The 25,919-nt window shown below is 44.8% G+C and overlaps 1 protein-coding gene across 1 annotated transcript in view; it reads right to left on the reverse strand.

Moving 5' to 3' along the window:
* The window catches only part of rfx6 (regulatory factor X, 6), a gene marked incomplete at both ends in the record, with an annotated part of 59,968 nt that overhangs the window by 11,124 nt on the left and 22,925 nt on the right, over positions 1-25,919 (reverse strand). The window contains 4 exons of the mRNA XM_084314190.1: positions 17,797-17,914; positions 19,847-19,956; positions 20,886-21,030; positions 25,050-25,209. Of these exons, the coding sequence (XP_084170316.1) occupies positions 17,797-17,914; positions 19,847-19,956; positions 20,886-21,030; positions 25,050-25,209 (533 nt within the window). The remainder of the gene's footprint in view (positions 1-17,796; positions 17,915-19,846; positions 19,957-20,885; positions 21,031-25,049; positions 25,210-25,919) is intronic.

The raw sequence follows: 25,919 nt of genomic DNA on the forward strand, positions 1-25,919 counted from the left end.
CATTTCATTTAATTTGTTTCTCCCTTTACAGGTTCTCTAGCAGAGCAGCAGCGAGGCATAGCTTGTATTCTAACAAACATTATGTCACTTCTCCCGAAGGATCAAACACACCCTTTTACAGGTGGCACGCGTCCCTAATTAGCGTTGAAGTGTGTGGCCTAGGCCTGCGCGCAGCTGACTTCCCACTGGGGGCAAAAATTGGGCGTTACAGAATATAGTCCTATAATGCAATCTAATTCTAAACAATATGATAAACAATTTAACGTGAATCTCCATTTAGGCTATTATAAAACATATTTATGCCAATTCGATTACACCTTTTGCTACAATAATAAATGATATATTTCAAGCTGTTCAAATTATATTACTATCAAAAAGTCACAACAAGTGCTAACGTAATAGAGTAACATAGGTCTGAACTTGAGTTGTAGAAAAACTTGTTACTCAAGTTTTTCTGTAGTAGTTAGTAGTCCAGAGGTAGTATTTCCCCAGAAGGTGGAATGACTTAGAAATCCAGACAGACCCATAGCCTGAAGCCTTATGTAGTACATGTCCAATTTTCATAAAGATCCATTCAGAAATGAGTGATTAGGAGTGATTTTGGTAAACTGTGTACAATGAAAAACTCAGTTTCTCAGTTTGAAAAACTTCAATTCATTATCTTCCTGTCTTTGCTTGTTAGTTTTTCGCCTAGATCCTAGATCATACATCCCCAGATGGGGTATCATTGGAAAGCCACACTCATTGGAAAGCCACCTTCACAATAATTTTCGAGATCGGATCTAGATTGACGGAACTACTGCGCCAAGAGTCGGGAGTGGTATTTTGCGCAATACTGTGTACTTTGCACAAGCCTCAAATACCGGCATGTAACTCGAGAACCGCTGAACAGATTTTGTCGAATTATGTCGCTATCGACAGGCAACAAATAAGCCTTCAATTCGGTATATATATTGTATTACAAAATATGTACACCCGAGCCACTAGGGGTCGCCAAAGTGCTGGTGGGCAAATCGTCCTAAAAAGGTCCCGCCGGCGGGCTGTTGCAGGCTAAGAGGTTTTAATGCCCTTACAGATTCTTACAGTCAAAATCTGTTGATCAACTTGACAGTTTCCATTAATTTACATTCACATCACTGAAGTCTGTTAAGCAATGTGATCATAAAAAAAAAGTACCACATTGTATAGAGTGGGGGTAATGTTGTAAGATTAGGTTGTTGCCTGCTCCTTTAAGAGTGATGCGTTGTGGGATATATAGGTGGTCTACGCAAGCAGCGAATAGTCATATAGTCAGAGTGTACGCGGGAACAGGAAAACAAGAGATGATTTCTAAGGACCTACTGAATGTCTTTGTTAGCACAATGAAGAGATCCTTTTGGTGAGGTTCCTCTATATAATTATATCGTGTATTGCCATGTTAAAATACAGCAAAAATGAAAAAATCTAAAAACTATGTTCAAGAAAATGGTATCTTTAGTAAACATACTAAGAGTCATATTTAGAGTCATATAACTAGTTGGAAGAAAGACGTGGATTTTAATAACTCAGACCTGCCTTTTGATTCTGTTTACTCTTCAATTGACTGGGGACAGTCCCCTGTAACCTGACCTTCTTCATTATCTACTGGTAACAGCTCTACTTTCTTCATTATCTACTGGTAACAGCTCTACTTTCTTTATTCTCTAGTGGTAACAGCTCTACTTTCTTCATTATCTACTGGTAACAGCTCTACTTTCTTCATTATCTACTGGTAACAGCTCTACTTTCTTTATTCTCTAGTGGTAACAGCTCTACTTTCTTCATTATCAAATCAAATCAAATTTATTTATAAGGCCCGACAACACACGTTAATGTCCCCATGGGCCGTACAGGTCTTCTTTAAACAAGTCAAGAAGAAAACATAACAATAAGTCAAGAACAGAACAAGAACACCATAAGGTCCAAACATTTTTAGATGAATGCAAAAAAAATGAAAGAATGCAAGCACTCCCAGACATACCCCACGCGAAGGTAAGGAAAAACTCACTAAAACCTAACAATAGGGAAAAAAGCTCCACAGGCAGTGTGGAGGAGAGAAACCTTAGAAGGGCCATTCAAGGGGGGATCTCCCTTCTTAGATGTTGGTGATAGTAGTGTTGCAGACGGACAGTTGGTAAGCATGCACTCATGTGTGTAGTGAAACACAGATGAGTGCATGCAATAGCAACTGAACATTTTGAAAGATTAAAGATAGAGCTAATAGCGATAGCAACTGAACATTTTGAAAGATTAAAGATAGAGCTGATAGCGGATCTATTTGAGGCACAGGGGCGGCGCAAAGAGGGTCAGCTCTACTGGTAACAGCTCTACTTTCTTCATTCTCTACTGGTAACAGCCCCCTCTAACCTGACCTTTCTTCATTATCTACTGGTAACAGCTCTACTTTATTCATTATTTACTGGTAACAGCCCCCTCTAACCTGACCTTTCTTCATTCTCTACTGGTAACAGCTCTACTTTATTCATTATTTACTGGTAACAGCTCTCTCTAATATGACCTTTCTTCACCATCTACTGGTAACAGCTCTCTCTAATATGACCTTTCTTCATTCTCTACTGGTAACAGCTCTAACATGACCTTTCTTCAAGTTCAAGTTTCAAGTTTGTTTATTAGTTGTCACAATAAAATACATGTACTTTACGGTGAAATGCTTGGTTCTGTATGAGCCCCTGAGAGTGTGCTTCATATAGTAAAAATAAAGTAAAAGAGGAATATACAATATACAATACAATATACATTAATTAATTCATTCTCTAGTGGTAACAGCTCTAACATGACCTTTCTTCATTCTCTAGTGGTAACAGCTCTACTTTCTTCATTCTCTAGTGGTAACAGCTCTACTTTATTCATTCTCTAGTGGTAACCGATCTACTTTCTTCATTCTCTAGTGGTAACAGATCTACTTTCTTCATTCTCTAGTGGTAACAGATCTACTTTCTTCATTCTCTAGTGGTAACAGATCTACTTTCTTCATTCTCTAGTGACGGGCCTGTAGCATCACATGTGTTGTGTGTGTGTGTGTGTGTGTGTGTGTGTGTGTGTGTGTGTGTGTGTGTGTGTGTGTGTGTGTGTGTGTGTGTGTGTGTGTGTGTGCGTGCTTGCGTGCGTGCGTGCGTGCGTGCGTGCGTGCGTGCGTGTGTGTGTTTGTGCTTTCAAACACAAGGCACCCGACCAAGAGATAAGACTGTTTCTCAAAACCAGGTCGGACATTATGATATGATGGTCCTACTGTAGCATTCTTCTTCTAGTGAATGTGTGCGTGTGCGTGTGCGTGTGCGTGTGTGTGTGCGTCTGTCTGTCTGTCTGTCTGTCTGTCTGATTGGTTTACTCAGATCTAATGTTAGGTGGTGGTGTCATGTTGTCATTTTCAGATGCCTGCAAAGCAGTGTTCACAGCCTCCCGTAGTTCCTGTTTCCTAGCCAATCGCATCCTTTAGAATGAGTAATGGTGAACCAAGAATGTTGAATGGACTTGGCTGAGCGACTACTATCAACAACACAAGCCATATTCATACTCAGGGTTCGATTAAGGAGGAGCTAAAGGGAGCTACTTTCAGGGGGAGCTCTACAACATTGTCCATTTGTGTGTCACACAGGTTATAGTTATAGATTTAGATTTTCCGTACATTAAGGTTCCTTAATCTCTTAACAGTCCTGAAAATTTTGCATAAAATGCCTGTTGATTGCATACTGAAAGTAAATTGGACACTATTCTGGAACCATTTGTAGCAGATGCAGAAGTCTGGCCTCTTTTGAAACGAAACACTCTTGAGTACTATTGTCATAGAGTTACAGAGGTTTGAACACACTGAAATAAAATGTAAAATTAATTTCCGTCAAAGTTATTTTGCAAACATATGCCTGCAGATCTATCTACTCTATAGTTATTCGCTGAAAACACTGCTGGGGCCATAGCCTGAAGTCTTACCTAGAACAAAGTTGATAACAATATCACAAAAACACTTTATGTGTTTTCCAAAAATGTGTGAGAGGAGTCAACATTACCTCAGTCCCCTCTCCCCCTCCTCCACTAATCTCTTGTCACATACACCACCCCCACCCCTTTTCACCCCCTTCTCACACAACCACAGATCAACAACAGATCAGCGCAACAACAGATTAGTGCAATTTGCGCTCCGGAGAGACAGGCGCACGTTCATTCTCTTGTGTACTCTTGTGCACTTTTACGTCCTCCCTCCTCACTCCCCCTCCCCCCTCCTCTCTCTCTCTGCCGAAGACTTTGCGATTTTCTTTGAGAAAAAAGTGGAGAGCATCCGCAGCTGCTTCTCCCAACCCCCGCCCATTCCAAATGCTGAATCAAGAACCTCATCCTTTACTCTGTCATATGTCTCTGGTAATGTCGAACCGTCCCACTATATGCCGTCCCACTCCTTCAGACCATAGCACCAGACATCCTCCCATTCCTAACGGCAACCATCAACTCCTCCCTCAACTCGGGGGGTGATTCCCACCTCCCTAAAACAAGCCAGTGTCACACCACTAAAAAAGAAAAAACCATGAACCCCACCGTCATAGACAACTATCGTCATGTCTCTCTTCTCTCCTTCCTTTCTAAATCACTTGAATGTGCTGTATCCAACCAACTTACTGATTATCTCTTACAGAATGACCTCCTAGACCCTAATCAGTCAGGCTTCAGGACTGGTCACTCCACAGAGACGGCCCTCATAGCAGTCACAGAGGCTCTTCACTTAGCAAAAGTGAAGGGCCGCTCCTCTGTCCTGATATTCCTGGACCTGTCGGCAGCCATCGACACAGTCAACCATCAGATCCTCCTCGCATCCCTCGCAGGAATGGGAGTGACTGGCTCTGCGCTGGCATGGCTGACATCCTACCTTGGCGACCGCTCCTACCGAGTATCATGGAGAGGAAACCTGTCAGCCCCCCGCCCTCTCCGGACAGGTGTCCCCCAGGGCTCTGTCCTTGGACCCCTCCTCTTCTCCCTCTACACCAAATCTCTGGGTAACATTATCACGTCTCATGCCTTCTCGTATCATTGCTATGCTGATGATACCCAACTCTTCCTCTCCTTTCCTCCCTCAGATATCCATGTCTCTGAGCGAATCTCGGCCTGTCTGTCCGACATCTCCGCCTGGATGACGACCAACCACCTCAAACTGAACCTAAGCAAAACAGAATTGCTTCACCTGCTGGCCAAATCCTCCCGCTGACCGACCTTTCCATCACAGTGGAAAATGTAGCCATGGCCTCGTCCCCGACCGCCAAGAACCTTGGTGTAGTCTTTGATGATCGGCTGAACTTCTCTGCTAACATCGCAGCGACAACCAGGACCTGCAGATTCCTCCTGAGCAATGTCAGAAGGATCCGCCCCTTCCTGGCAAAAGAAAAACACTAACTTTCTTACTGTCCTATACTACCATGCACTCCTCCTACTATACTAATATGTCTTATGTCTATGCACTCAATACTGCAGCACCCAAGTTTCAGCACTGTTTGATGAACATTGTTACTCAGCTGAAAGAGTTGTACCCTTCCTGCTGACTTGTTGTACATAACTTGTAAGTCACTTTGGATAAAAGCGTCAGCTAAATGACTAAATGTAAATGTAAATGTAAACAGCAAGTCTGACCTGTGTGTTAACGTTTTTTTTTACCATGAATTTTACTGACATACAAGTTGCATGAGCAAAGCCTCTCCTTGCTTCTCTTTGTGGATCTGAATGGACCCCATTTGGAGTGATTTGACCCATCTGCCTTTTGTATCATCCTGGATTAAAGCCAGCCAGTGACCCTCAACATCCTGGGTTACAGGACGGAAAGCAAAGGCAGAAGACCCTAGATTGACCCCCTGTGGTCAATTCAGATTTAAGGTAAGAATAACTTAATTACTTGTTTGAGCTGTGAGTTTGAGGACTGGCCCTAGTCTTATAGACTATTGATGTCTTTTGTTATGAGTCTGTTCCGTAACTAGGATGTTATATCGATTCTATTCTGTTTTTATCAGATTGACTGGCATAATATAGGAGCTGTTGTTTCAGTACCCTGGACAGCGCTGTTTGTTGTGTGTAGGTGCTGTTGTTTCAGTACCCTGGACAGCGCTGTTTGTTGTGTGTAGGTGCTGTTGTTTCAGTACCCTGGACAGCACTGTTTGTTGTGTGTAGGTGCTGCAGCAACAGACAGATAGACATAACACGTCATAACGCTTTCTTAGCCTGCTTGCTTTTCATGGTTGTAACTTTCTGCCCTAATTCCATTGTCTCACCATTCTAGCAACCCGCAGACAGAAGACAGAAGGGAAACAACAGGGAAGTGGAGGGAGTCAAGAGGGAGAGAGAGAGAGAGAGAGAGAGAGAGAGAGAGAGAGAGAGAGAGAGAGAGAGAGAGAGAGAGAGAGAGAGAGAGAGAGAGAGATGGACAGAGAAAAAGAGCTGTTGATTTACTCTGAGGAGTGAAGTGAACAGCTCGTGTGAGGATAGTGCTAAAAGGTCTGATCAAAGAAGGATGCAATATGACATGTCATGCACATATATTAGATTATTTATGCATGTGACTTGTTTAGTAGCGGTGCACACTAGAGAATAGGGCTCCCCTGAAAGCCACTGTGTAATTCAAACCTTGTTCATACTGTTGTTACAACGTCTAATTAAAGCTGTTTGCCTTGTTTAAATCGAATTACACGGCGGCGTACAGACAGCGCACTGTCTATTCATATCCGCACTGTTCAGCCATTTTTTGGCGGAGGGACACCATTTTTTGTGACCATATTAGGAACACCGGCCCCCACACACACAGCAAATATCAATCCGCAGCTCTGACCGGAAGTCTATAAAAGCCTCCGTCGACCGCCGCTCGAGTTTTCTAGTAGTTTCCCCCAGCGCTGGCAGTCGCAGACAAAATTTCTCCGGGGAATTGCGCTCTACTATACATTTCTAAACGACCGTGTAAGTACTGTTTATACTAATCTGTTGGACTTCTTATAGCATTCGTTAACTTTTATGACCGTCTATAGTGTTTGTGAGATGTTTTTCCAGAGATTCTGGTCATATTTTCCATCAAAAAGCTTGTTTTGAAATGTACCGTGGGCATAACATTCTTCCCAGAGGAAAAGTTCCAGTCGTTGCGGTAGCATCAGCGCTAGCTGCGTGCTAACGCACAGCTAACGGAACACAGTTGACGTATTTATTTCGCAAATGCAGTGTTTTAAAATAGCCACATTGATGTATTTAGTGTATTCATTAGTGGGTCATATTCCTATATGTAACATATCTCATTTTATGAACCTAGAATTGACGGGAATGTCTAGATGCTGGAACTAGCTCCCATGCTAGCGCTGATGCTGAGTTCCAGGAAGAGCACAGTCATTCTCTACCCAGGAAAAATCCTTCTAGAAGGGAGATGTTCTAGAAGGAAGACAAGGCTCTATGAAGATAATGGGGTAAGTTTGAAGAAAAAATTTAACACACACATGAAAGTTTTATAATTACCATCACAATATGTAAAAAAAGGATTTAATAATTTTTTTATCTAATCTAGTTTCATTAATTAATTAATAACTTTTGAACAATAGATGCTATTTCTAATCTGTCAGCTGTTCTATATTGCCAACAAGATTGTCTACATTCCATTCATTATACATAAATCATTAGCAAGGAAAGTTAATTTAATTAATTTTTATCTTCCAAGTTTAATTTCAACAAGTTCAAGTGCAACTACATATGAACCATAATAATAAAAATTATGATGATAATCACACACTTATTTTATATCATTGGAAAGCCCTAGTTGTTAGCTTCAAAATGGCACCAAATATGAGGTACTTTGAAATACCCAGTAACTAATAATCTATCAAACCAATGTGTTACGAAGGATCAGATTAAACCGAATATATATATTTATTTATGGATATATATTGAATAGTATTTGTATATCGTTTGATATCCCTTGTATATTCCTTGTACATATGCACGGAATATCCCTTTAGCCTACTATAGCCCATAATAGTTCATTCTCTTATTGGACAAAGGACCAGGCGCCAGGGGACCAGCCCCTGGCGTCAAGTTCAAAGGTATCTTCTGGCCGCCTCAGACCTACTCCTATCCAAGCTCCGGGAGGGTCATCAAAGAGAAGTCGCCTATTCTCAGTCCTTGCCCCACAATGGTGGAATGAACTACCCACCCCAGTTAGGACAGCCGAAACACGTCCAATCTTTCGCCGTCGACTAAAGACGCACTTCTTCAACCATTATCTGAATTTAAAAAAAAAAAAAAAAATCTAACCCTAACTAACCATACTGTCATGCACTTGTCCTAATAAACTAACCTACACTGTAGCACTCAACACTTTGATGAACATTGTTACTCAGCTGATAGAGTTGTGCTCTTCCTGATGGCTTGTCGTACAGAACTTGTAAGTCGCTTTGGATAAAAGCGTCAGCTAAATGACTAAATGTAAATGTAAATGTAAATGTACCGACGAGACATGTCCGTACTAGCCCCGGCTCCGCTCAGGGATACGGCTACCGAAATGAGAGTGGCACTATTTGTTCACCGTGCATATAAATATGGCGCAAGTAAATGTAGAAGTCCCTTACCCTTCTTCCCAACTTAGTAACAGAACGTGAAGCCTCACCCACGATACGACGTGCGGTGAAGTATGGCCTGTTTGGCCTTAGAATAGCATTGAGACCTCGTGCGAATTAATAACTGAATTGTCAGAGTTTGGCACTGTACCGTCGAGTGCGACGTATTTCTATCAAGTAATAATAGTCTATCGTGTATGGTGCATCGTGCGGTTAGAGTTCTAAAGTGACCAGCATCTCCAACGCTTCCTCGTGTTATCTAGAGTCTTATCCAGGTTGGGCCGACCACATGGCGCTTTCATCTGAGGAGATCTAGGCGAGGACCGAGGGACATGTACACTGGATTACCTACCCGACGACTGCTGAGCCCTATGCGGCTGGAATATATATTTGCTTTGGTACTGTGATTTGTGCAGCGGATAATCGCCGACGCCTGTGAGTGTTGGATTTACCCCCGAGAGGAGTCAAGTTGAGTCGGCGCTCAGAGAGACTGAGGTCGCCTAGCTTCTTCTTCATTGTGGAGCTACAGCCTACAAGAGAACCAAGGTGTATTCGTCTGCGGATCAAGAGTCTATCGCACTGTCTTCTGTACTTGAAGTCTCCATAGATATCGTTGACCAGACGGTCTACTACCGACGGCTCTCCTACCCCCCCTACCGGCTTACAACCGGGAGGACCCCCTCCAGAATATCCCGCTATATCATTAAGTGTACCATAGATATAATTCCCTAAGAGCCAGGTTGTATACTTGCTTCCTGCGTAACCAGAGATTGGACATTCAGTGTTGATTTGCCTACGAGTACTCATTTGCCTTACAAGTGCATTCAAATGATAAATGTAAGATAAATATTCGATGTACCTTTTGCTCCATTAAATATTTGATTATTACCTTTGACTGGAACCGATTTCATTGTGGAAAGTGTTCATCATATTTAGATATCGTGTACTGTATGGCCAGTAGTTAAAGTACATAAAGCGGTAGTGGTTTAATGATACCATACTTATCAATACAGTCAGGGAATTGTACCCCTCAGTTACAATTGGTCCTTCGAGCCGGAGGGTAATTAGTGTAATATTAATATAGTGGTATTAATATTGAAATGGCCTATGATGAACACTCCACGAAACGGTCCTCCTAAAGTAGAACGCCCGCAGCGTAGACGGCAGCCACCTCAGTACTTAGAGGATTACGCTGCCAGTATACTACCTAGCCTTCTACAAACGGTAAACGCGGTAAAAGTAGAAAGTAAAATTATGTCCGACCCTATCAACCAGGATACCCCGACCACAGAGGCCCTAGTGGGTTCTAATGTAACTGACCAAGCTCACGGTGGGGACCAGGAGGGAACTGACACGACTTTACCCCCCGCCAAGACCGAAGAAGTAGTCCCCGGAGAGCTCCGGGAGGAAGACAACCCTCCAGAGATGGAACTCTGCACGGAACAAGATGAGGAGAGCGCCGAGGAGATAGAGCTCCAGGACTCCCCGCAGGAGAACGCATCCCCAACGAGTACTGCCAGGAGCGGATCACCTCAACCAGCGTCTTCCCCCAGCGAAGCGGACAAGATGCTGGCACAGGCGTTCCTCGCCAGCCTAGCAGCCTCCACAGAGCGCGATCGGCTCCAAGCACAGACGCTTAGTGAGCGCGAACATTCTTCCATGGAAAGAGAACGCATTCAAGCGCAGCAACGGAGCGACGAAGAGCGTATACGTCTGGAGATGAGACGCCTTCAGACGGAAGAGAATATGGCAAGAGACCGGGCCGACACCCAGCGTGCCGCTGCCGGTGCCCAAAGAGAAGCAGATCTCACCAAGCGCGAAGCCGAGCGCGACAGACTACAAGCGCAGCTAATGGAGCAGCTGATCGCCAGGGCAACACCCCCTCCCTCCACAAGGGGTTCCAGGGCCTCGTCAAGACACGGGTCAAGGGCACCCTCCCCTAACCGATCAAGCGACCCTGAACTCGACCACCAGAGAGAGCCTATACCCCCCTCCGAACCCCTTTCCCGACCGGTCCCAGTGAGACCCAGCTACAAGGAAGGAACGGCGTACACCGCAGAGAGGCTAAATAGACGACTACAGGATCTAGATGACCTGACAGAGGAAGAAGAGGGAGAGGAGGAGAGTCAAGCCCGACAGCAGCACAGTACTCCACAGGACCAGGAGGTCCAGTACAGCCCAGGCTATACCCCCGCGGCTCTGCGCTACAGACCCCCGACTCTATTCACGGGTGAGCATGACGCACGACCAGTCCCGAGGAATAGCACCTGGACCAGCGGGCCATGGTACCCTGCCGGTACCAGCCCACCGAGAGGCGTAAGAGGAGACTCGCCTAGGAGGCCTCTCTTCCAACGCTCACCGATGTGCCAGCCATCCACGGCGTCATACATTGGCACACCGACGTTTCCAGACTTCACCCATGAGAACCGAGCACAGTACACGGAGCTACGGATGTGCTTAGAGACAATGATGGTGGATGTAGCTGATGAACGCCACAAGTATGCTATCCTATTGAAGCACCTGAAAGTGCCCAGAGCGCACAACATAGCGCTAGCTTATGCCACCTCTACGACCCCATACACCGCGGCTCTAGCAGCACTAGACCAAAGATATGGACGTATATGGGATTACGTAATACAAGAGATAAGGCATATTGACCGCCTACCCCCAGCAACAGACAATCGCTCACTAGACGACCTGTCTATCAAAGTACAATCCCTGGTAGGGATGCTGGGGGCGCAACGAGAAAAGGGTATGCACGAACTATACGCAAACTCGAATGTCGAGAGGATTTTAGAGAAGCTGCCGCCCGCCCGACAGGAGCGCTTCAGGCGGCAAAGAGACCACCGTGATCCTAACGGTCCCCAGCCATCCCTCCTAGACCTAGCCGACTTCCTGGCGAGAGAAGTCAGCAGCCTACGGTTGGATACGTTCGTGCGGAGCACACCAAGCTCCAGAGAGGGACCTAGGAGAGCAAACGATGGCCGAAGATTGGTGACTGTCATGCACCAATCAGAATCAGTACCGAGCAGCAAGAACCACAGTACCCCCTCGATGAAAGAGAAGTGGAAGATGGTGTGCCCGTACTGCGAAAAGGAAAACTGGTTGTCACAATGTGACCTGTTCAAGAAGATGACCGCTGAAGAAGTGAGTCACTGGATAAAGTCCAACAGGCGCTGTTACCGATGTGCGCGCAGTCACATGGCAGCCGAGTGCCGCCTAAAGAAGAGGTGTAGTCGGTGTGACGGAGCCCACCTAGATGTCCTACACGACAGTAACAGAAGAAAGCCTGCACCATCCAGCAGCACAAAGGCAAGTGTTATGTACATTGACCCCGCTAGCAGCGGGGGCGCCCAGGTGCTCTTAAAGGTGGTCCGCGTAACACTGAGTTACCAAGATAAGGTCATGGACACTTACGCCGTCCTTGATGACGGGTCAGAGAAGACCCTTCTCCTCGCGTCCGCTGCGGCCCAGCTGGGGCTGTGGGGGAGCGAAAACCAGATGACGATTCGGACAATAAGAAGAGATCTAAAGACGATAAAGGGCGAGAATGTCTCCTTCACTATCGCAGCAAGCGGGCAGCCAGAGAGACGGTATAGGATTACTAATGCTTTCACCAGCCAAGAAATAGGACTATCGCAGTACACCTACCCCATCGCCAAGCTGATGGATAAATATGTGCACCTGCGTCAACTACCTATCCCGCTCATAGACGGTGCCACCCCGACCCTGCTGATAGGCTCCGACCATGCAGACCTCATAGTCCCGATAGACCGGGTCCATACAGGACCCAGAGGTTGTCCTGCAGCAGTCGAGACCCGCCTAGGATGGACATTACAAGGCCCCCTCGCCAAGTCTCTTAACCGAACAGCAGCCACTAGCTGCCTCCACTCCAGAGTGACAGAAGAAGACACCACTCTCCTGCAGCATGTCGAGAGGCTATGGACACTAGAGACAATGCCCTTTAAGAACGAAAAGAAAGACATTCGTTCTAAGGAAGATATTTACGCTATAGCCCTCCTCGAGCAAGGGACAAAGAGAGTCACAGTCAACGGAGTGATGAGATACGCAACTCCACTCCTGAGGCGAGAGGGAATGCCCACCTTTCACGCCACAAAAGAAGCGACGGAGCGGTATCTATTGAACACAGAGCGGCGCCTAGCCAAAGACCCCGCTCAAGAGACTGTGTACCGCGCTGAGATTAACAAGCTAATCACAGCGGGACACATAAAGAAAATTGACATTAAAGAGGCCGATCAGACGACCGAATCATGGTACGTGCCGCACCACAAGGTCCACCACAACGGCAAGGATCGTATTGTGTTTAACTGCAGCTACCAGATCGGATCACAAAATCTGAATAAAGAGCTCTTGCCCGGCCCAACACTCGGCCCCTCTCTACTAGGCGTGCTACTACGCTTCCGCCAGGACAAGGTGGCTATCAGCGGCGACATCAAAGGGATGTTCCTGCAGGTGAGACTAGTGGAGGAGGACAAGCCCCTGCTGCGGTTCCTATGGAGAGAGAGGATCGGAGATGAGCACCCAGCCATCTATCAATGGGAAGTCCTCCCTTTCGGAACCACATGCAGCCCATGCTGTGCTACGTTTGCACTACAAAAACACGTCGCAGAGGACCCAGCAGCAGATGAAGAGGTCCGACAAAGTGTGACAAATAGTTTCTACGTGGACAACTGTTTACAAAGCGTCTCGACGCCAGAAGAAGCCGAGGCTCTTCTACTCAAGCTCCGCGCCTCCCTGATCAAAGGCGGCTTTGATCTCAGGCAGTGGGCCAGCAGCGACCCGCAAGTATTGCGCAGCCTCTCCCCCGAGGACAAGGCAGCGAGCAGCGAGACCTGGATGGCGACCATCCCAGGAGAAGCCCAAGAAATGACACTAGGACTAGTCTGGCGCTTCAAAACAGACTCGCTCCATTATAGACACAAACCCCTGACCAAGGAGCAGGGAAGGTCGACGGCAATACCGACCACCAGACGGAGTGTATACAGAACACTCGCCAGACAATATGACCCGTTGGGATGTATTCTACCTTACACCACCAGGGCAAAGATGATTGTAAGAACGCTATGGGACAAGGACCAGGGCTGGGACGATCCCATACCCGAACACCTTGCATCCACATGGAGAGAGTGGGAGACGGAACTCCGTTCACTCCCAGGTGTTAACATACGCCGCAGCTACTTCCCACCCACAGTGAGGCCAGAGACATGCAAGATGGACCTGCACGTATTCAGCGACGCCTCCGAAGTAGCCTACGGTTCGGTGGCCTACTTGCGTGCCCGAGAGGAGGGAGGAGAAATACATACTGCTTTCATCCTGGCTCGCTCAAGAATAGCCCCACGAAAGCAACAATCTATCCCGCGTCTAGAGCTCTGCGCAGCCCTAGCAGGAGCGCAGCTCGCCACGTTAATCCAACGTGAACTCACCATCCCGGTGCAAAGAACAATCTTGTGGTCAGACTCCACGACAGTACTCACATGGATCCGGTCTGATTCGTGCAGATACAAGGTCTTCGTGGGAGTCAGAGTCACCGAGATTCAAGAGTTAACAGAAGTAGCGAGCTGGAGGTATGTGGACACCAAACACAACCCAGCTGACGTCATCACCCGGGGAATGTCCCTGGATGACCTCACCCGTCACAACCTCTACAGTGACGGACCAGAGTTTCTCAAGCTCCCCGAAGAAGAGTGGCCTACACCCACCCCACGGGAGGCGAGTAAAGAGGAGGCCGAAAACAAGAAACCTATGTTCTGTGGATTGAACACACTCGTCTCCACAGACCCCGACATAGACGATTGCCTCACCCTAGAGAGTGCGCAGCTAAAGACATTTCTGTGGCACCACCCAGAGGTTCAGCCCACGACTGACATTTCAGCAGCTGACTACGAAGAAGCAGAACTTCTTCTACTACAACGAGCCCAGAGAGACTCGTTCCCCGATGAGCTAGACTGTCTGGGAGCAAAGCCCGTCCCATCAGACAGCAGACTGCTCCACCTAGCCCCCGAGAGCGACGCCCATAGTCTCATCAGAGTGGGTGGTCGTCTGCGGAGAGCCCCAGACTTACCGGATGACGTCAAGTACCCGATAGTCTTGAACAGCCGACACAAGGTCACAGAGCTGATCATAAAGAAATACGACGAGGATGTGCACCACGCAGGGGCAGAGAGAGTCTTCGCGGAGATCAGACGTCGTTATTGGATACTGCAAGGGAGAGAAGCAGTGCTGCGCTTCCAGCGAACCTGTCTAGACTGTCGTAAGTGGCGAGCCCAGCCCAGTATACCCCGGATGGCTGACCTACCTCCCTGTCGCCTCCGACTCGGCGACAAGCCTTTTCACTCCACCGGTATGGACTGTTTTGGCCCGCTGTATATAAAGAAAGGAAGAGGAACCGAGAAGCGGTGGGGTATTGTATTCAAATGCATGACCACCAGAGCGATACATATCGAACTCCTTCCAACCATGAGCACAGACTCATTCCTTATGGCCTTCCGAAGATTCACATCACGGAAAGGAAAACCGTCTACATTATTGTCTGATCACGGGACAAACTTCAAAGGCGGAGAAAGAGAGCTGAGAGAGAGCTTCCAAGCTATGGGCCCAGAACTTAAGACCCACCTCGCTCCATCCCAGATTGACTTCCAGTTTAATCCCCCGAACGCACCTCACTTCGGTGGAACTTGGGAACGAGAAGTACGTTCTATAAAGACAGCCCTGTACGCCGTGCTTGGGGCCCAGACCGTGGCGGAAGAAGTCTTAATGACAGTCCTCACGGAGATCGAGGGAGTATTGAACTCAAAGCCCCTCGGTTACGTCTCAAGTGATGTAGCAGATGTCGACCCAGTCACCCCCAACACACTCTTGATGGGGCGGCTGGACCCCGCGCTACCCCAGACAATGTACAGGCCTGAAGAAGCGAACGGCCGAAGAATGTGGAGGTACAGTCAAGTATTGGCTGACAAGTTTTGGAACAGCTTCCTACTCCACTACCTACCGTCTCTACAGACCCGCCAGAAATGGGTGAAAGAGAGAGACAATTTGACAGAAGGAACAGTCGTCATGATTATCGACCAGTCACTACCCCGAGCTACTGTATGTGGCCGGCTGGCCGCGTAAGCAAAGTGATCACCGGTGCCGATGGAAAGGTCCGAGCAGCTGAAGTGCTCGTCCAAGGGCGGACCTACACCTGACCCGTGGCGAGGCTAATAGAACTGCCAAGGCTCCCCGATACTATCGATGACGACCATGACCCCATGACTTTGTGAACTGACTGACCCTCACAGCGGACATTGAGTAGTGGACAGTGCGGTTAATCTGTCTCTGCTTAGCTAATTAGGTGGGACTAATTAGGGGGCGGCTGTTACGAAGGATCAGATTAAACCGAATATATATATTTATTTATGGATATATATTGAATAGTATTTGTATATCGTTTGATATCCCTTGTATATTCCTTGTACATATGCACGGAATATCCCTTTAGCCTACTATAGCCCATAATAGTTCATTCTCTTATTGGACAAAGGACCAGGCGCCAGGGGACCAGCCCCTGGCGTCAAGTTCAAAGGTACCGACGAGACATGTCCGTACTAGCCCCGGCTCCGCTCAGGGATACGGCTACCGAAATGAGAGTGGCACTATTTGTTCACCGTGCATATAAATATGGCGCAAGTAAATGTAGAAGTCCCTTACCCTTCTTCCCAACTTAGTAACAGAACGTGAAGCCTCACCCACGATACGACGTGCGGTGAAGTATGGCCTGTTTGGCCTTAGAATAGCATTGAGACCTCGTGCGAATTAATAACTGAATTGTCAGAGTTTGGCACTGTACCGTCGAGTGCGACGTATTTCTATCAAGTAATAATAGTCTATCGTGTATGGTGCATCGTGCGGTTAGAGTTCTAAAGTGACCAGCATCTCCAACGCTTCCTCGTGTTATCTAGAGTCTTATCCAGGTTGGGCCGACCACATGGCGCTTTCATCCGAGGAGATCTAGGCGAGGACCGAGGGACATGTACACTGGATTACCTACCCGACGACTGCTGAGCCCTATGCGGCTGGAATATATATTTGCTTTGGTACTGTGATTTGTGGAGCGGATAATCGCCGACGCCTGTGAGTGTTGGATTTACCCCCGAGAGGAGTCAAGTTGAGTCGGCGCTCAGAGAGACTGAGGTCGCCTAGCTTCTTCTTCATTGTGGAGCTACAGCCTACAAGAGAACCAAGGTGTATTCGTCTGCGGATCAAGAGGCTATCGCACTGTCTTCTGTACTTGAAGTCTCCATAGATATCGTTGACCAGACGGTCTACTACCGACGGCTCTCCTACCCCCCCTACCGGCTTACAACCGGGAGGACCCCCTCCAGAATATCCCGCTATATCATTAAGTGTACCATAGATATAATTCCCTAAGAGCCAGGTTGTATACTTGCTTCCTGCGTAACCAGAGATTGGACATTCAGTGTTGATTTGCCTACGAGTACTCATTTGCCTTACAAGTGCATTCAAATGATAAATGTAAGATAAATATTCTATGTACCTTTTGCTCCATTAAATATTTGATTATTACCTTTGACTGGAACCGATTTCATTGTGGAAAGTGTTCATCATATTTAGATATCGTGTACTGTATGGCCAGTAGTTAAAGTACATAAAGCGGTAGTGGTTTAATGATACCATACTTATCAATACAGTCAGGGAATTGTACCCCTCAGTTACACAATGCAATATCATGTTCAGGGATTTTCGGATTTTCGGATAGACCTAGTAGAGTAAGGAACACATATATATCTCCAGAGTCAGACAAGAAAATAGATACCAATTTCCTCTTTGTGTGTTCAATAGAAAGCTATCGGGCTGCAGGCGAGCCTAGCTTAGCAGAAATTAATTGAAGCAGAAATGGACCACCAGCCTAGCGGTTGGCTAAAAACACCTCTTTAGGCTAGTGATAGGTAGGCTAGTGATCCACATCCGCTTCTATTCATTTGTGGTAAGCTTTAACTTGAAGATAGGAACTAAACTTTCTATAACCTTTTGGGGCAGAGATTACAACATACTAGTACTCTTGTCGTGTGGAGTAAACGTAGTCTCTCAGCACCCAGGCTCAATAAAACTGTGTAAAGGACGGCGTCTTGGTTCCACAGAGATTAACACCTTGTATACCCTTCTCTTAGCAGGTCCTTACCAAAGCTGGTGGCATTGTTGAGTGTCAGGTTGTGCATCACTCTGGCTCCAAAAAAACTCCAGCGCAGCAAGAAGTCCTGAGCTCTCCTCTTCACCGACCGATTACTCTGTTTCCCTGGCTAACCACAGAGAGGGGGGGGTAGAGAGAGGGGTGGGAAGAGAGAGAGAGAGAGAGAGAGAGAGAGAGAGAGAGAGAGAGAGAGAGAGAGAGAGAGAGAGAGAGAGAGAGAGAGAGAGAGAGAGAGAGACAGAATAGATAGATAGATAGATAGATAGATAGATAGATAGATATATAGATAGATAGATAGATAGATAGATAGATAGATAGATAGATAGATAGATAGATAGATAGATAGATAGATAGATAGATAGATAGATAGATAGATAGATAGATAGATAGATAGATAGATAGATAGATAGATAGATAGATAGATAGATAGATAGATAGATAGATAGATAGATAGATAGATAGATAGATAGATAGATAGATAGATAGATAGATAGATAGATAGATAGATAGATAGATAGATAGATAGATAGATAGATAGATAGATAGATAGATAGATAGATAGATAGATAGATAGATAGATAGATAGATAGATAGATAGATAGATAGATAGATAGATAGATAGATAGATAGATAGATAGATAGATAGATAGATAGATAGATAGATAGATAGATAGATAGATAGATAGATAGATAGATAGATAGATAGATAGATAGATAGATAGATAGATAGATAGATAGATAGATAGATAGATAGATAGATAGATAGATAGATAGATAGATAGATAGATAGATAGATAGATAGATAGATAGATAGATAGATAGATAGATAGATAGATAGATAGATAGATAGATAGATAGATAGATCGTTGTTGATGTTTTATTCCTTTTCAACAAGTTAATATAGGTCTTTGAGGTCCCCTAAACATGTCTTTGAAGTTTTTATTTTTGCTGAAAAACACACTCAGATGATGCATTCTACTGTAGTAGCCTACGGCAAGTGTGGCTGCAATTCTGAATGGCTTGTTTCAAGAGGCAGGGTTCTTGTCACAGCTGAACTGCAGAAAAGGCACTGCATTTTTGTCGATAACAAAAGGTGTTACATTTTCGGACCGGTCCTTTTTACAATTTATATCAATTTTATTGGCTGGTCTTTAAATACTTATTGATCTCAAGCTTGTGTTAAATGCAGACCAAATAGATAATAATTGATTATAGCAAACTTCAGATTGACACTTTATTTGGTACAGCTATTGATAACAGTCCTATATTATAAATATTTAGGCATCTAGGTTGAAGATTAATTCACTTTTAAAGTTCATGTTGATAATCTGGAAAAAATATATGAATGAAACTTTCTTTATTGAAATATAACCTGTATTACTCTCTCTTGGATTGTGATGTAATATATAGACATGCTGCTGTTACCACCCTTAAGCCTTTAGATGCTATTTATCACTCTGCTCTTAGATTAATTGCTGGTGATACCTACAATACTCTATGAAAAGGTTTGTTGGCCCTCTCTCTCTCTCTGTGAGGCGAGATCAACATTGGTATATGTTTATTTACAGAGTGCTCCAAAATAAATGACCAATTTACATGACTTCACTACTAGATTTCAATGAAGGAGCTGACTGGATTACACTACATGTTCCTCAGGTCAATTCCAAACTCTACTTTTAGATTTTGTGTTCCGGACTGGTGGAATAAACTACAAAGCATTTTGAATATTGACTCCCTGATGACATTGGGACATTTAAAAAATATGCTTTAAAATATTTGAACGTAATTGTTTTAACCAATGTTAATAGTTGTGTCTGATTTATCTTTGTTTGTGTTATTTATTTATTTGTGCCTATTGTAATCTCTGCATTATTGAAAAAGGGGGCCCACCCACATCTCAGAGGATCTAAATAAAGGTTGAATGACACACACACACACACACACACACACACACACACACACACACACACACACACACACACACACACACACACACACAGAGGTAAACAGATAAACAGCGTTGTTTAAATAGGTGTGGTACCTTGATGACCTTCTGCTCGACTACGGTGTCCAGCCAGTCAATGAAGGACTCGACCGTAGCGTTCTTCTTCAGAAGGTCCTTCAGCTCCTGGAACACTGATATGGAATCATCTAGACACATACATAGATATAAATATAGCCAATACAATTCAATCTGAATAATTATTAAAAATATGAGAAAAATAAACAGTGTAAACAATATAATTAACTCTGAATATAAAATATGAGAAAAATAAACAGTGTAAACTAAGGTGCAGATGAGGGTCTGTACCCTAACTAGCATGATATACATCCTACGTTATAGTCCGTGCAGGTTTTGGTCATACACACTTAAGGCTAGATCCACAAAGAATGGATTGCACAGAGCAAGTTGCACCCTTACTTACAATTCATTATGAATTGAAAATGGGGGACTCTGATGTAAACAAGACGAAAGTCTTTCTCTGGTCTGCATTCCCTTAACAATTGTGTGTATTGAGCCGTACTGTATTGTACCCATTCTGCAATCTGTTAATAAAATTTTCATTCAATAAATCACAGTGCAGATTGATTGATTGAATGAACGTTTTATTGCAACAGATTGCAGAATGGGTACAATACAGTACGGCTCAATACACACAATTGTTAAGGGGATGCAGACCAGAGAAAGACCTTTGTCTTGTTTACATCAGGGTCCCCCATTTTCAATTCATAATGAATTGTAAGTAAGGGTGCAACTTGCTCCGTGCAATCCATTCTTTGTGGATCTAGCCCTTTTAGTGTTAATGTACCAAGAAGTTGTCATGCAGCCACAACCCTGCACCTGGGGAGCAGTTGGAGGTTAAGTGCCTTGCTCAAGGGCACTTCAACAGAGAGTTTTGTGGGTATATGCCCTAACAGGAGAGCATCTTTGGTTCACTTCCCACACCAAGATTTATCTTGCCGGTCCGAGGGATAAAACCGGTGAGCTTCCTGTCACAAGCCCACTTCTCTAACCAGGCCACTGCTGGCTCATGATCTAATCATGGCCATAATAATCCTAACTCCCAGCCTTAACTTACACTCAGAGTACACGTCAGAGTCGTGGTCCCCAGCGGTGGTGATGGTGAGGAGAGGCTGAGACCCGATGCTGTGGAGGTCAACCTTATCAATGTCCACAACCATACCGGTCACTACCGCCTGGTCAAACAGAGCTGGACGTGCTATCTGGTGGACAGACAGGAGAGAGAGAGAGAGAGAGAGAGAGAGAGAGAGAGAGAGAGAGAGAGAGAGAGAGAGAGAGAGAGAGAGAGAGAGAGAGAGAGAGAGAGAGAGAGAGAGAGAGACAGGAGGGAAGACAGAGAGAGAGAGACAGTAGGGTGGGAGACAGAGAGAGAGAGGGAGAGAGACAGACAGAAGGGGGGCAGATCAGGGACAAGAATGATGGGAGGAAAGACATGAAGTGAGACAGATAGGGAGAGAGCATGGCCGCAGAGTAATACGATACATGCTCGACTCGACTCTACCCTACTCTACTCTACTCTACTCTACTCTACTCTACTCTACCCGACTCGACTCGACTCGACTCGACTCGACTCGACTCGACTCGACTCGACTCGACTCGACTCGACTCGACTCGACTCGACTCGACTCGACTCGACTCGACTCGACTCGACTCTACCCTACCCTACCCTACCCTACCCTACTCTACTCTACCCGACTCGACTCGACTCGACTCGACTCGACTCGACTCGACTCGACTCGACTCGACTCGACTCGACTCGACTCGACTCGACTCGACTCGACTCGACTCGACTCGACTCGACTCGACTCGACTCGACTCGACTCGACTCGACTCGACTCGACTCTACCCTACCCTACCCTACCCTACCCTACCCTACTCTACTCTACTCTACTCTACTCTACTCTACTCTACTCTACTCTACTCTACTCTACTCTACTCTACCCTACCCTACCCTACCCTACTCTACCCTACCCTACCCTACTCTACCCTACCCTACTCTACTCTACTCTACTCTACTCTACTCTACTCTATTCTACCCTACCCTACCCTACCCTACTCTACTCTACTCTACTCTACCCTGCCCTGCCCTGCCCTGCCCTACCCTACGCTACTCTACTCTACTCTACTCTACTCTACCCTACCCTACTCTACTCTACTCTACTCTACTCTACACTACTCTACTTTACCCTACTCTACACTGCTCTACTCTACCCTACCCTACTCTACTCTAATCTACCCTACCCTACTCTACTCTACTCTACTCTACTTTACCCTACTCTATTCTACCCTACCCTACTCTACTCTACTTTACCCTACTCTACACTGCTCTACTCTACCCTACCCTACTCTACTCTACTTTACCCTACTCTACTCTACTCTACTCTACTTTACTCTGCTCTACTCTACCCTACCCTACAGTTAAGACAGGTTACAGTTTTTCTCAATTGCTTTGGTGCATTTCTCTGATCAGAATTAAAGTTCTCATAACTGTTAGTTCAACCTCCACAACATTTTGTAATTTGTGCACATCATAGTAGCAGTTTCTCATTCCTCCGAACAAATTGCAAATGCTTTTGGACATGCATCAATTGCTTTCATACAATTCTCTGCTGTTTTATAACATTATCATTTGCTTAGGTCATGTCAGTCAAAATTAACTATACTTATGACTGCTGAATAGTCATTCCCTATAAAACTAATAGTCCTCATTTCATTGCTTGAGTCATTACATACAAATATGTTGAACTAGTTGTCAAAATCCTTCAAGCTAATTTTATAAATTTCTTTATATTTTTTCCCCTGAATGGAGCTGGATGCCAGGGAATCGCTGCACACATTCATATATGTTGATGAGGCGGGTTTCAATCTGGCAAAAGGTAGAAGGCGTGGAAGGAATCGCATTGGACAGAAAGCAACCACTGATGTCCCAGGCCAACGAGGAGGGAATATTACAATGTGTGCAGCCATCTCAGAAAACGGCGTCCTCACCCATATGCCCCTCATTGGTCCATACAACACACAACATCTGCTGACTTTTTTAGACACTTTACAGGGACATAATCCCTGAGAATGAGAGGGGTCTAAATGGCGACCATCTGACCAAGTACATTGTTGTATGGGATAATGTGCGTTTTCACCACGCAATTCTGGTCACACAGTGGTTTGCAGCACATGAAAGGATGCTGGTGGAATATCTCCCTCCCTACTCCCCATTCCTGAATCCAATAGCCAGACAGACAGGAACGTCTGGATGTGAATGAATGATTTACAGTATTGTGTATGTTGTATGTTCCAATTCAGTTCCAATATGTACTGCAATATTGTTTACAGTTGTGCACAGCTCTACCCAAAGGCCAAAGGGTGTTTCTTATGTTTGTTGTACATTTTGTTTGTATTTTTCTTTTGCACAATGCTGTGAACAAATTAAAATTGCAAAGAGCATATGCAGTAAAAATGTGAAACATACGTGTCTTGTACTCATTTACCTCACTAAATACAGCAATGTGTAATTGTAGATTTCAAATGGCTGTGGCAAATAGTGTATAGTGCTGTCTTGAGCATTTTCAGAAAGTGTCACCAAGATCTGACTTTTTTGCATTGGAAAACACTTACAGAGTGAACTGTCATAACGAAAACATGGCAAAGCCATTTGACTATCTTGTTCATAAACAATGGTGTCAGGACTTTTCATTTTGATGACAGTGACACTTTCATTGACATGAATACTTGCTTTTGAGGAATGAATTATCCATTTTGAGCAAGTGACACGCTTCTGCAGGTTATCACCTAGGTTTTCCAGTTTGTACTAATTGTTTTGAGAAATGCACTAACAGTTATGAGAACTTTAATTCTGATCAGAGAAATGCACCAAAGCAATTGAGAAAAACTGTAAGAGAGGACAGGTAGTGTTACGGATGATGTCCTTATGTATATATATATATATATATATATATATATATATACTATATATATATATATATATATATATATATATATATATATATATATATATAGGAGTTATGTATGTTATCTGTTGTGTGTATATAGGCATGTTTTGGGTTGTTGTTGTCCTTTTGTCTCCCTCTTGTGTCTACATATCTATTTCTCAGGTGTCTCCCAGTTCCAGCTTCCAGCAGCCAGCTGGTTACAATCAGCATCATCCAGTCAAGCAACAGCTGAGGCTGGTCTGCAATCAACCTCTACACCCCTCCATATATCCCTGTTTGTGTGCAGTTTCCCCTAGAGCTCTCTGGTTCATGGTTGTGGTAACTATCTCTGTGTCTTTGTGGTAGAGCTCTCTGGATCGTTTGGTAATATAGCCGTGGCTCTTTAGGGTGCTTTTGGTACCAGAGCTGGTTAAAGCTCTTTTTGAACTCTCTTAGGTATCTTTTGGTAGAGCTGGTGAAAGCTCTGGTTCATGGTGGTTAGTATAGGAAATATCTTTAGTGTTGTGTATCTTTATTGTAGAAACTGTATCTTTAGTGTAGAGCTGGTGGCAGAGCTCTGGTTCATTAGAATTGTTCTTTAGTGGAATCATAGTATCTTTTTGGTGTTCATTATATTTTGTGTACATTTCTGTTTAGTTCCTAACCCGTGTATTTTGTTCTCTTGTGTCACCCAGCCTATGGTGATTGCTTTTCTTTGTATTAATCTTTTGTTTTCGCACACAGGGACATTGAGGACAGGAAGATACCCTGGGGTCTACATTTTGCATCATGTAGGTGACCTGATGTTAGAGACACCAGCTTTAGAGTGAGCACCACCACCTGTACTTTTGGGCGTTCGGCGCCTGTAAAGGGGAGGGTGGGTTTTTGTTTCCTTTTGTATTTTATTTGGTGCCACTAGGTAGTCCTCCTTGCTCTGTGTTGCTGTGTTTTGATTTTGTGAAATAAATACTATTATTTTGCAAACTGTTTCATCGTTTTGTGTCACTACACCCTCACCTACCCTGTCTGTGACCTTGTGTTGCATCCCCTTACTGGGGTGCGTAACAGGTAGGGAGACAGGAAGTGAGACAGGTAGGGAGACAGTTGGAGTGACCAGAAGTGAGACAGGTAGGGAGAGCTTGGCTGCAGAGTAATACTGTACATGCTCTACTCTACCCGACAATACTCTACAATACCCTACTCTACCGTACTCTACTACTCCACCCTGAGACAGGTGTATGAATGAGGTCTGTCTGTTACCTGAGACGGGTGTATGAATGAGGTCGGTCTGTTACCTGAGCCAGGTGAAGGAAGGACGTCTGTCTCTTCAGAGATGAGACGAATCGCCGCGCTATGGGGAGTTTCTTGGCTGCAAGGCATTCTGGGAGGTTGTCAAGAGAGGAGGCCAGCCAATGTTCCCAGTGCTTGGCAAAGTTACGGATGTCTACCAACAGACTGGCACAGTTTGGCATTTATTGAATTGAATACTTTATTTTGACACAAATCGTAGGACAAAAACATTTTAAAAGACAAGACAATAACAGTGTCAACAACGCTGGTCAAAAATGGATAAAACACAATAAAGCCAAGGCTTGTTTCCATTGTGGTCCATAATTTAAACAAACTGATTGGCACATGACAGTATTTAAACACAGTCTATCAACACACAGGCACATGGCAGTATTTAAAGCGACAATGTGCTTTAAATAGGAAACTATCACGTCTCATTCATTCAAGGCAAACTTCTGGTATTGTGAACAGGCTGACTAAGCATGTCTCACCAGACCATTTAAGGCTAGAGCAGCAATGGTGAGTGCCGTGTTGAAGCACAGGTGGTCTCAATTTGTTTCATACACACTCTGAATGTGATGAATTACTTGGAAATATGGAACATTGTTGCTTTAAACACTGTCTATCATCACACCAGCGCATGCCAGTATTTAAACACTGTCTACCATCAGACTGGCACATGATAGTATTTAAACACTGATTATCATCACACTGGCACATAGCACTATTTAAACACACTGCCTACTAACAGACTGGCACATGACAGTATTTAAACACTGACTACCATCAGACTGGCATATGACAGTATTTAAACACACTGACTACCAAAATACTGGCACAGGTCAGCATTTAAACATACAAATCTCATCACAGTA

Source organism: Notolepis coatsorum (genome assembly GCF_963971535.1).
Source record: "Notolepis coatsorum genome assembly, chromosome: 5".
NCBI classification, from domain to species: domain Eukaryota; kingdom Metazoa; phylum Chordata; class Actinopteri; order Aulopiformes; family Paralepididae; genus Notolepis; species Notolepis coatsorum.